We start from the raw sequence: 12,967 nt of genomic DNA on the forward strand, positions 1-12,967 counted from the left end.
TATTAGAAAAAATTAAAGAATATTTTTGAATAATAAGATGTCATAACCACACTACGCAAGCGAATGCGTGATCGACGAAATTTATTATTTAGTCATAACGGCGCTACGCAAGCGAATCTGCAGTCATGACAGACGATTGTTAGCACGTTATTTACTTTTGAAAAATTGCTGCAATTGTGTTGGAGGAAACATTAACCCTCTTTTTTCAGAAAATTTATTAAATATCACTACCACGCTACGCAAGCGAATCCGTGATTATGACAAAAGATTTATAAATTAATTAAAACTATTGAATATGACATGAAATTGATGAATTAACTTATTAAAAGTTAAGCGTCACGCTACACAAGTGAGTCCTTGAAGTTAAAGCGCACCTACTATTTGCCTAACATTTAAATTAATTAAAGGGAAACTAGTTAATTAAAATAGTAGAAAAATCTGATATTATTATTGTTTTTTCGAGCTTTATAGTTGGGAAAAATTATGCAAATAAATGTTGGACCAACTTTATCTATTTTAAAAGAAATGAGCCAACTTCTTGTTAAAATAAAAAATGGGCCAGCTTGTATGGAGCTTTTAGGCTGCTGAAATTTATTATTAAAATGTGCTAAGAAATAAATTTCAATTGGCCCAATGCTATATAGAAGAAAAGGGGTAATTTTGTTGTTTAAAGGTAAATGAGCCAACTTTTATCTTTGATTCAATAAGGCCCAAAGTTGAGACAATCTTAGCTCTTTACTTAGTTTGAGTTCATGACCATTAACTACATAGTCACAATTGTATAAACGCCCACTTTACAAAAATAGCCATTTTTGCAAATCCGGCAAAATGGCCAGATTCACAAAGATATTATCACAGCATTCCTAGAAGCATATGTTGGTAGTGAAATTTCAGCAACTAAAACGAACTCATGCTATGTGTTATACACCTAAAGTCATTCATGACATACTTAGCATTGTTACTCGGATATAATAGCTTGAAAACATGCTTAAAAAATCCATAAACGACTTACATATCACATTCAAAAACTTACAACTCAATATTCAAGTATTATGAAGGACTATATTCACATTATCACATGCTTGATACATAACAATAACATACAAGCTCTTTTGTTGTCAAACTATTCATCACATCAAACACATTTAAATGGTGCAGCATGTTCAAGTTGTTCCCATTGCTGAAAATACGTACATTACGAGTCTTAAAGGATTACCTGGTAGCAAAAGAATAAACAGTAGTTCAGCAACTAAAGCAGCATAAAAACAGCAGCAAAACAACAGCAAATCCGTGTTAAAACAACCCGAAAACTTAGAGAGAGAACCCAGAAACGAACTCTAAAGAGGACTTATACTTTTTTAAAAGTTTACACTCTAAGATTCACTCCCAAAGCTCACCATTTCAGCTTACTTTTCATGTGTTCAACTGCTGAATGTTTTTTTGTTTTTGTGACAAAGTAATTATAAAAAAAGCCCCCTGGAAGTGTGATGGAGTCCCCCCAAAGTGAGGAAAGGGCAGCCCTTAAATAGGCAAATTTGGACAGATTTTGGTTCACCAAATGTCTGTCCAACAAAAACTGACATTGTGTGCTAAACACAGTTCAAAATCTGTCCAAAGGTCAAAGGAAATCTACTATGTCAGAAATAAAGAGAAAAAAATATCATTTCAGCCACCCTAACTAGTAAAAGTAGGCTACTAGCACCCTATTTTGTGATAAAATAACATAAACTTCAGATTTTAACAATATCAATATCACCCTGTTGATTCAAACTAAACCAAGTATTAAAACATGTAATTAAACTTCACACATGTGTTATGAACCAGTCGTAAGCAAACAAAAATTAACTATTAAAGTCAAACGAAACGCACGCTATCGCTGGAGCGATTTAATAAAACTAACTAGACAAACATAATAAAAAATGGATTAAATGAAGAAACAAGATAGAAACTAACTTTAACTAAAAAAAATCAAAAAATTAATAATGGAGCAGGATTACGATTTTACCATATACTCTCAAGCATTTCCTCACTACCTCACTTTAATCAACACAAAGCTATTTTACTACTTCAACAAGTGCAAAAACAGAAAATTTATCATTCCAAAACTTCAAAAACTAATGCTAAAATAATTAATAATAAAAAATAAAATCTGAAAAATAAAAATAAAAATAAAAAATCAGCCATGAAAAAGAATAGGATTTTACCATTTTACAATTCAAGTGGCCGAAAAAATGGTGGTATGCCAAAAGAGGGTGTTCGGGGAGGTCGCCAGATTTTGGTCGCCGGATTTTTAGGGTGAAATTGGCATCAATAGCTAGGTCTTGAGGAGCTCTATCCATTAATGTAGGTATTGTGGGGTGGTAGTGGTTGAAGCTTCAATAATTTGGGCAAAAAAGTGACGGAAAAGTTTCCTAGATCTAAGATTCAAGGAGTTTGAGGGATTTTTGAAGGATTTGGTTTGGAGATATGGAAAGAGGAAGTTGTGGAGATTACATGGTGTGAATTTGGAGGTATTTGGAGGTGGTCCACCGGCGACAGCGGCTTGGGGGGAGAGAGAAGAGAGAGTGATGAGAGGGAAAGAAGAGAGAGGAAATAATGGGGAAATGGGGCAAATTTTTGTGGATTTTAGGCTTTAAATACCTAGGATGAAGATCAAACTAGGACCGTTGGATTAAATCAAGATCGGTGGATGAGATTGAATCTTGTCACTTAACCAAAACGACGTAGTTTCAAGACAAAACTACGTCGTTTTAAGCTCTTCTTGGCAGCCCCCTTTTGAACCGGGTTTGGGCTCAAATTTTGGGCCAATTTTGGCACAATTTTAATTAAATTACACTAGCCCAAACCCTACCCCATTTATCAAACGATTACTCAACTCTTAAAACCTATACATACACAAATAAGAACAAACACACACACACACACATACATATTTTATATATATATATATATATATATAAGGCAAAAATTAGGCATTTATAGCTGCCCCTCTTTGTTTGAGAACATGAAGAATTTTCGTGCAAAGACAAATAAATGCCATGGATAAATTTTTGCTCACATTCACTCTAGTGGAAGCATTTTGAAAAAGGTGGTGACCGAACCTTGCTTCTGAGGTTGCCTACATATCCTTGGCTATAAAGGAATCAGGTCAGTGTAGTTCTGGGAAAATTTGGTAGGTGGGACTACCAGAAACTGGAGTTAAGACTGCTGTTGCTGCTGCTGTTGCTGTTACTCTTACCGTTACTGCTTCTTACATCAAAAGAAAAAGAGAAGAGCACTACATTTGTCTGCAAACTAAGAGTACAAAAATTCCTATCCACGTGTCTTCGAGAGTCAAATCTTGATTCTTGACCTGCTCGCTTGTGTTGACCTTAGATTGGATCTTAATTCTTTTGAAGAAAAGATTATGACTCAATCTCGATGGCTTGCTTTCTGGATCAGAATTTGAGAAGATGAATCTTGAGAAGCTGGGCTGCTGACACATTATCAAAGCTAAACTCCGACTATCTTGTGATCGAAGGATTTCTTTCTTCTGATGAGAAACTGAAACTGCAAGCTTTAATCGTCACTTGTGCTATACGGCAGAGCCTGCAAAGCCATCAAAGACAAACAAAAACGAACAAAATTTTTCTGCCCTAGTCTGGCACTAGGAAAATTCTATGAGTTATTAGAGAAATCTGTAAATTATCTAACTTATTGAAAAGGCAGATAGAAACAGTAGTATAAACTAGCTGAAAGAGATAAAATTTGGTAACGAAGGATAGTTTAACCACGGATCGGTACCTTGTGCAACTGAAAGGAAATGTAATCATAGGCTGGTACCCTCTCTTATTGGAAGGAAATAGAATCGGGTGTTAGCACCATGTATTATCGTTAAAGTGTTGAATCCCTCTAGGCAAAACGGTTCGATCTGAGTTAAACTGTATTTAAACAACCTGAGCGAAAATTACTTCTACCCAGAACTACGAACTAGATCCCCCTAGGCAAAATGGTTCTACCTGGGTTAAGCTACATAAAACACCTTGAGCGAAGAGTACTTCTACCCGGAAACTATGAGCTAGATCCCCCTAGGCGAAACGGTTCTACCTGGGTTAGGCTACGTAAAACACCCTGAGCGAAGAGTACTTCTACCCAGAAACTATAAGCTAGATCCCCCTAGGCGAAACGGTTCTACCTGGGTTAAGCTACGTAAAACACCCTGAGCGAAGAGTACTTCTACCCGAAAACTATGAGCTGAATCCCCCTAGGCGAAACGGTTCTACCTGAGTTAAGCTACGTAAAACACCCTGAGCGAAGAGTACTTCTACCCGGAAACTATAAGCTAGATCCCCCTAGGCGAAACGGTTCTACCTGGGTTAAGCTACGTAAAACACCCTGAGCGAAGAGTACTTCTACCCGGAAACTATGAGCTGAATCCCCATAGGAGAAATGGTTCTACTTGGGTTAAGCTACATAAAACACCCTGAGTGAAGAGTACTTCTACCCGGAAACTATGAGCTGGATCCCCCTAGGCGAAACGGTTCTACCTGAGTTAAGCTTCAGAAAACACCCTGAGTGAAAAGTACTTCTACCCGGAAACTATGAGCTGGATCCCCCTAGGCGAAACGGTTCTACCTGAGTTAAGCTTCAGAAATAGGAGGTGTGAACAATAGTGATGCATGCTGAAAATAAAAGAAAAATGGAGATTTTAAGGATCTTACGTTTGGTGACATTCGTTCACTTAGGACCGACATTCTGCACTACTTTGTTCCTGCTTTAAACAAAGAAAAACTTGTGAGTTTTTAAAGTGGTGGTTGGTTTGTGGCCTTGATGCCCTGAGTAGCTTGATTCACGACCACTGCTGTCGAAGAACCGATTCTGTCAGCATGGTACCGAGATGTTATGCCGCTATGTATCATTTTCTAGAGACCTTGGCTTCACAATATTGCCCCCAACTGTTTCATACCTAGATGTCCATGGTACCGCTACCCTTGTCTCTAAGGCAATGCATTTTTCTCTAAAATCAAACTTAGTTGTCTTACCCCATTATCAATTTGTGTCCGTAGTGCTCATCAACTTTTCTCATAAAGCAGGTCTTGCTTAGACAACCTTTTCAGCTCTTTTTTTAGACACTTTGTTTGTCTTATCGAATGAGATCAGAGATGGATTTGTGCCTTCGTCAATGCCATATATGCCCCAAATTGTGCTCGACATTACGGGGAAGATGTAGCCAATTTTGCGGCCCTTTATTTGCTTCGATTTTGATGCAGGATTAGACTGAAGGGGACTCAAAGAAAAATTATGGGTAAAAACAGAATAATAATTTGAAGCGAAAAAGAACTGTGCTTAAACAAAAGGTGTCCCTTTCGGGAAAAGGAATATGGAGACTTATCTGGAGGTATGTGCCGACTTTAATGAATCATGACATGCATTTTGGACTGGATGCCTGATCTGTCTGAGCTGTCTAATTCTCAAAATCCGCCGCAAATATTCATCTTGAATTTGTCTTGGTTGTGCTCATGCCGGAGAATCAAAGACCCTTATTCGACTAGTAGCGCCCATTACAGGTTTTCACTAACTAACCTCTCTCATTTCTCTACTAACTGTCACCTTATGGTGCCCATATGGGTTTTCACCAATAAGACTCTCTCATTTCTCTGCTCACTATTGCCTTATAGTGCCCGTATGGGTTTTCACTGATAAGACTCTCTCATTTCTTTTTTTTTGACTAAGATACTGTATGAGGGAGGTTATCCAATGCCTTTGGCATGGGGACTTCAATCATTCTTAAAAAACATCGATCAAAAGTTCTTGAAAGATAAAAAGGCAAAATGAACCTTGAACGGAATTACAACTTTTGGAATCATTTTTATAGAAAAAACCGTGAAATAAAACAAACTTTTGCCCCAGTTTTGGAGTATTGGGAATATGGATTTTTTGTTCTGATGGGACCGAACCCAGGGTAAGGCTGCCTACATATCCTTTCGGAATCAGGTCGGACGTAGTTCAATGACTCAGAGATTTGTTGTTTTTTTTTTACAAGTACAAGTTCCAAGAAGTGAGAAACAAGGAAGACAAATACGGCTCAAAAGGATTAACAAAAAGGGTGACACCTATTTGGAATAGCGAGAAAATGATAGCCTTCGCCACTTCAATCTGAGAAAATCAATGCGTGAAAATTCTACAATGGATATATATCAGACATAATATCTTTTGACTGCATCTGCGTTAATAGTCATGTCTGGTACCCGTCCTTCTTAATCTACCAAGTGCAAGGCCCCTTTTGGTAACACTTTCTTGATGATGTAGGGTCCTTGCCAGTTCAGGGTGAACTTTCCTTTAGCTTCTACCTGGTGCGGAAAAATGCGTTTCAAAATCAGCTGACCTACCTCAAACTGCCTTGGGAGCACTTTCTTATTGTAAGCGCGTGCCATTTTTTGTTGGTATAACTGGCCGAAACACACTGCTGCTAGCCGTTTTTCATCGATCAACATCAGTTGTTCTAATCGGGTCTTGACCCACTCAGTGTCTTCAATCTTTGATTCCACAATAATTCGGAGAGAGGGAATTTCGACTTCAGCGGGTATTACAGCTTCAGTTCCGTATACAAGCAGATACCTGAAGGAGAGGACAAGGAGAGGACAATAACATCCATTCCCCAAGCAACGAAAGGCCAAGGAGAGGACATGAGATGCAACTCCGAAGGAGGCGAGTGAATCAAGTCACCGTGAATCTGGCACTGGTGACATTTGCGAACAAATCTGAAGCAATCTCGCTCCATGGTATGCCAGTAATACCCTGTCCGTAGAATCTTCTTCGCCAAAACGTATCCATTCATGTGAGGTCCGCATACCACTGAATGCACTTCACTCATGATTCACTCTACTTCTGTAGCATCTATGCATCTCAACAAGTTTAAATTTGGGGTCCTCTTGTATAGAATTTCCCCATTCAGGAAGAAACCACTGGCGAGTCGCCTTATAGTTCTTTTTTTATCTCCTTTGGCATGCTCTGGATATTCTCTTGTTTCAGGAATCGTTTTATGTCATGATACCATGGTTCACCATCTGGTTCTGTCTCAATTGTATTACAGTAACCGTGTTGATTCCGAACTTAGATTTCTAGTGGATCAATATGAGTGCTGCCTGGATAAGGGAGAATCGAGGCTAGAGTAGCCAATGCATCGGCTAGCTCATTGTGAAACCGGGGAATGTACCTGAACTCTATAGATTTGAATCTTTTGCTCAAGTCTCGCACACATTGTCTGTACGGAATAGGTTTGATGTCTCGAGTCTCCCATTCGCCTTGGGCTTGCCTGATAAGCAAGTTAGAATCTCCCATAACTAATAGTTCACGCACATCCAGATCGATGGCCATTTTTAAACCCATAATACAAGCTTTATATTCTGTCGTATTATTAGTACAGAAGAACCGAAGTCGGGTCATCACAGGGTAATGGTGTCCAATAGGTGAGATGAGGATTGCCCCGATCCCAACTCCTTTGATATTGACAGCCCCATCAAAATACATTTTCAATACAGGGTGATCGTCTGGAACCACTTCCTCTATCAAGTTGACCTCTTCGTCCGGGAAGTATGTTCTAAGTGGCATGTACTTATTATCAACTGGATTCTCTGCCAAATGATCTGCCAAAGCCTGTGCTTTCATCGCGGTGTGAGTGACATAGACGATGTCAAACTCTGTGAGTAGGATTTGCCATTTTGTGAGCCTGCCAGTAGGCATTGGCTTTTGGAAGATGTACTTCAAGGGATCTATTCTGGATATGAGGTAAGTAGTGTAGGCCAAAACATAATGTCTCAACTTTTGAGCGACCCAAGTCAAGGCACAACATGTCCTTTCTAAAAGGGTGTACTTAACCTCATAATCGGTGAACTTGTTGCTCAAATAATATATTGCATGTTCCTTTCTGCCTGTTGCATCATGTTGCCCCAGAACGCATCCAAAGGAATTATCCATCACTGATAGATATAAAAACAAAGGCCTACCAGGTTCAGGTGGGACCAATACAGGGGGTTTTGACAAATAATCTTTGATCCTGTCAAAAGCCTTTTGGCAATCGTCTGTCCATCTGACAGCGGCATCCTTTTTCAGCAACTTAAAGATGGGCTCGCACGTGGTTGTGAGCTGAGCAATGAACCTACTGATGTAGTTCAAACTCCCGAGCAAACTCATGACCTCGTTTTTGTTCTTTGGGGGTGGCAGATCTCGAATGGACTTTATCTTAGTGGATCCAATTCGATGCCTCTCCGGCTGACTATAAAACTGAGGAGTTTCCCAGATGGGACCCCAAATGCACACTTGGCTGGATTAAGCTTAAGGTCATACCTACGAAGTCGTTCGAAGAACTTTTTCAAATCACACACGTGATCGGCTTGTGTCTTTGATTTTATGATGACATCGTCGACATATACTTCAATCTCTTTGTGCATCATGTCGTGAAAAATGGTGGTCATGGCCCTCAGGCAAGTTGCCCCTGCATTTTTTAAACCGAATGGCATGACCCTGTAACAATAAGTACCCCATGGTGTGGTGAAAACGGTCTTTTCTGCATCATCCTCATCCATTAGAATTTGATGGTACCCAGCATAGCAATCCACAAATGATTGGATCTCATGCTTTGCGCAATTATCTACAAGAATGTGGATGTTTGGCAAAGGAGAATTATCCTTTGGACTTGCTTTGTTCAGGTCCCTATAGTCGACACAAACTCTAGTTTTTCCATCCTTCTTTAGCACAGACACAACATTTGCCACCCAGGTGGTGTATCAGACAACTCTGACCACATTGGCGCTTAGTTGCTTCATTATTTCTTCTTTGATTTTGTCGCTCATGTCTGTTTTAAATTTTCGTTACTTTTGTTGGACTGGTGGAAAACCAGGATATGTAGGAAGCTTATGAACCACCAGATCAACACTTAAACCCGGCATATCATCGTAAGACCAAGCAAACACATCTCTGTATTCAAATAAAAGTTGAATCAAGATATCTCTAGTTTTTTGTTCAGTGTGAATGCTTATCTTCGTTTCTCTAACTTCTTCAGGACTTTCGATATTAATCATCTCAGTTTCATTGAGGTTTGGCTTAGGCTTGTTTTCAAATTGTTCCAACTCTCTTTTTATTTCCTCAACAATCTCATCTTCCTCATATTCAACCTCTTGATGCGTTATTTTGATATTAGACAACTTTTCAAGACTGGGCATGAATTCCGCATGCATGTCATGTTATTAAAGCTGGCATTAACAAAACTGAAATGAAAATAAAATGACAGGAATTAGGAAAAGGAAAAGATAGGAAACTTAATAGGAAACTGAACTGCATTTTATTGAATTCGAAAGGATAGAAGGGTTAACATCAAAACAAAACAATTATCCTGAGATATTTGGATTACAACCCTGAAAGTAACCCAAAATACAAAAAGAAGTTGCAAAAGCAGACTACCAAGACTCCTTCCTTGTGGGGAGAGAAGTTGCTTCCCAGTTGGTGAGCATGGTATCTGGGTCAATTAGTTACACATTAGCACGACTAGTGCCTTCACCAGCCTGGATCATATTCACTTCAAAAAACATCTCGCTGAGGCCATGGCAAATTTCATCAATGTTTGCATGCGCCGAGGAATTTTAACCCTCTCGGAGTCGTGGCTTGACAAAAGTGTAGAAAATATGAGGGATAGGCTGTTGCAAGACCCATCCACTCTTTTTGCGATGTTTGGATTTGTTTTTGTCTGCTTGTGTTGGCCTGAAGCCTAAGCCAAAAGTACCCCGGTTGCCTAACGGAGAAATAGGCTCTGAAATTCCTTGCAATGATGCCCCCAAACCTTTTCCTGGCTCATAACCTTGTTTTATCATAACCGTAGCCACCATGACAGATGTGGCGGAAAGACGAGGATGCAGAATGGGCTTTCCTTCCTCGACATGGTCCACAACAACCACTTCCAAAGCCTGATAGACAATGGACTCAGACCCTTCCTTGGCCTTAATACAGGGGATTAATGGGTCTTTATAAATGGAAGACTCGTCTTCTCAATGAACAATAATTTCTTGCCCGTCATGTTCGAATTTGAGCATCTGATGCAAGGTGGATGTCACAGCTCGGGCTGTATGGATCCATGGCCTTCCAAGAAGAAAGTTATAAGAAGTGACCATGTCCACTACTTGGAAAACAATCTCAAAGTCCACCGGCGCAATCGTCATGGTGAGGTTGATTTCCCCCATGGTATCTCTCGCTGAGCCATCGAAAGCCCGGATGCGAACATTTCTGGGTCGGATTCTGTCCGTATTGATCTTCATGCTTTGCAAAGTAGAGAGATGGCATACATCTACACTTGAGCCTCCATCAACCATGACTCTCTTTACATAATGCCCCTCACATTTGACCATCAAGTTCAAAGCCCTATTGTGCCCGGCTCCTTCCTCGGGAAGTTCATCATCGGTAAATGAGATTCTGTTTACCTCAAAAAATCTATTGGCCATCTTCTCTAACTGATTCACTGTGGTCTCCTCTGATATATGTGCCTCGTTCAGGACCTTGATTAGTACACGGGCATGCTCTTTGGAATGTATGATCAGAGATAGTAGAGAGATTTGGGCAGGAGTCTTTCTTAGATGGTCAATGATTGAGTAATCCTGAGCTTTCATTTTCTTCAAAAACTCTTCTGCCTATGCTTCAGTGACTGGCTTCTTTATTGACAATTTTCCTCCTCTGATTTGCTTGGCCTTCATCAACTCTTCTAGAGAATAACACCTCCCCGATCGAGTCAAACCTCCAGTTTCCCCCACTTCCTCTATGATTTCCTTGCCTTTGTAGGTCATCACAGTTTTGTTGTAGTTCCAAGGAAAATTTTTTGTGTTTGTCACATGGGGTTGCACGACAGGTTTGATTATGATCGGCTCTGTTATGCCATTCGTACCGCCCCGATTCTGCCTTGTGACGGGGTGGCCTCCAAGGACATACAACCTTGGGCTTGGAACATTGGAGAGAACCTCTAACCTCGAGACCTTGGGAACAAATAAAGTTACCTTTTCTGAGTTCGGGGCGCCTTTCACAATCAACGGCACATCTCGGCTTGGTCTTACTTCCAGACTTGTTCCTTCTTGAATTGCTCCCACTGTCATTTCTGTTTGGTCGACCGGCTTGTATTCCTGATCTCGGCCAATCATTCCCACGAAATGAACATCGTTGTGTTGTGGCAACAGATTGTTTGTCACATTAGGAGGGTCCTCGCCATTCGTTACTACAATTAATTTTTCAGAAATGAGTCTTTCTATGGCTCCTTTCAGAGTCCAACAGTCATCGGTGCTATGCCTCGGGGCACCTGAATGATATTCACATCTAGCATTTGCTTGAAATCAATGTGAATTCAGATGCATGTGGTGGGGAGCGATGGGTCCAATCATGCCCATTTGCTTCAGCTTCTGGAATATACTAGAGTATGATTCAGCCAATGGAGTGAATTTTTCTGCCGGCCTCTGCTCTCGACCATAATCCTGCCTGGGACGAGCATTGTAGGGTGCCCGAAATTTTGTTGCTGAGGTCGGGGGCCCCTTGGAGCTGGTGCCCGTACCTGCTGATTGGGAGGCCGAGCATATGATTGAGCATTGAACACTGTATATTGTGGTGGGCCCATAGAGTATTGAGGAATTGGCGGGGGATAGTAATGTTGAGGGTAGCTGGATCGCCCCTGCTGAACTTGCACATAAGGGTGCGATGCCCCTCTTTGAACTTCCCTAGATCCTGAGGTAATCATAGAACCTTCATCTCTCTTTTTCCTATTTGCAAAACTTCCTGACCCATTTTGGATCGCTTGGGTGGTGGCTTTGAGAGCAGCCTGACTTACAATTCTGCCAGTCTTTAGGCCATTTTCGACCATTTCCCCTATCTTGATTGCTTCAGCAAAAGGCCTACCCATTGCAAACATCATGTTTTGGAAATAATCAGGCTCTTGAGCCTCCAAAAAGACAGTGATCAACTCATGATTATCCATGGGCGGCTTAACTCTGGCCGTTTGCTCCCTCCACTTGATGGCGTAATTCCTAAAGCTTTCCGTAAGCTTTTTATTCATATTGGATAGGGAATTGCGGTCTGGTGCAATATTAATGTTGTATTGGAATTGCTTGGTGAAGGCCTGAGCCATGTCATCCCAAACATGCCAGTGAGAAATGTCTTGGTCAATGAACCATTCGGAAGCTACCCCCACAAGGTTTTCCCCAAAGTAAGCCATCAGCAGCTCTTCCTTTCCTCCTGCACCCCTCAGCTGGTTGTAGTACCTTTTCAAGTGGGCGATAGGGTCGCCGTGTCCATCATATTTCTCAAATTTTGGGGTTTTGAACCCTCGTGGTAAATGGATATGAGGGAACATGCATAGATCACAGAATGAAACAATTTTGTGACCACCTAGTCCCTGTATGTTTTTTATATTCTGTTCAAGACTTTTCATTTTGCTGGCCATCTCATCTGGCTCAATCGTCGTGGCAGGCATTTCATTTTCCACTGGTGATTCCTATCGAGGAGTCTGATTGTATGGAGTCGAGACCCCAAAAGCCATATTCGGAGAATAGTATTGTCCATCATAAGTATGAGATGGTGGCTCATTATTTGGCCTCATCACAGGAGGTGGTGGCGGGATTGTATATACCGGTGCGCCAAACACAACGAGAGGGGTGTTCCTGACCGGTGCGACTGGAGGTCGCATATTAGAGGTACTGGGGGCAGCATGGAGGCTGTAGTTCGGCACATACCCTGGAGGTAGAATGGGGTTGCTCGTTGCATGGAGCGGTGGTTGAGTAGCCTGGGGTATGGTGTAAGTTCCCTCTAAGGGACCCTAGGGTGGAGGTCAACTGGAAACCCAAGCTTGATATACATCTGATAGTTGTTGTCTCAATTTTCTTATCTCCTCAGACTCTTGCTCAACTGACTGACCCTGCGGATTGTCACTGACCAACTCGATTTCATCACTGTTATCCATTACTAC

At 40.9% G+C, this 12,967-nt stretch overlaps 1 protein-coding gene and 1 long non-coding RNA gene across 2 annotated transcripts; both read right to left on the reverse strand.

Moving 5' to 3' along the window:
* Window positions 1–985: 985 nt before the first annotated feature.
* Window positions 986–2,278, reverse strand: LOC138874401 (uncharacterized). The gene is made up of 2 exons (XR_011401380.1): window positions 2,205–2,278; window positions 986–1,216 (listed from the first exon to the last, which is right to left on the reverse strand). It is a non-coding gene; the product is annotated as an uncharacterized lncRNA (long non-coding RNA).
* Window positions 2,279–9,617: 7,339 nt separating this feature from the next.
* On the reverse strand, window positions 9,618–12,475 carry LOC138874852 (uncharacterized). Its single transcript, XM_070153639.1, has 4 exons — window positions 11,749–12,475; window positions 11,016–11,311; window positions 10,086–10,655; window positions 9,618–9,971 (listed from the first exon to the last, which is right to left on the reverse strand). Exons 1-4 carry the CDS (start codon window positions 12,473–12,475, stop codon window positions 9,618–9,620), a joined length of 1,947 nt encoding a protein of 648 aa, XP_070009740.1.
* Window positions 12,476–12,967: the final 492 nt, after the last annotated feature.

Source organism: Nicotiana sylvestris, chromosome 8, assembly GCF_000393655.2.
Source record: "Nicotiana sylvestris chromosome 8, ASM39365v2, whole genome shotgun sequence".
In the NCBI taxonomy this organism is placed as follows: Eukaryota; Viridiplantae; Streptophyta; class Magnoliopsida; order Solanales; family Solanaceae; genus Nicotiana; species Nicotiana sylvestris.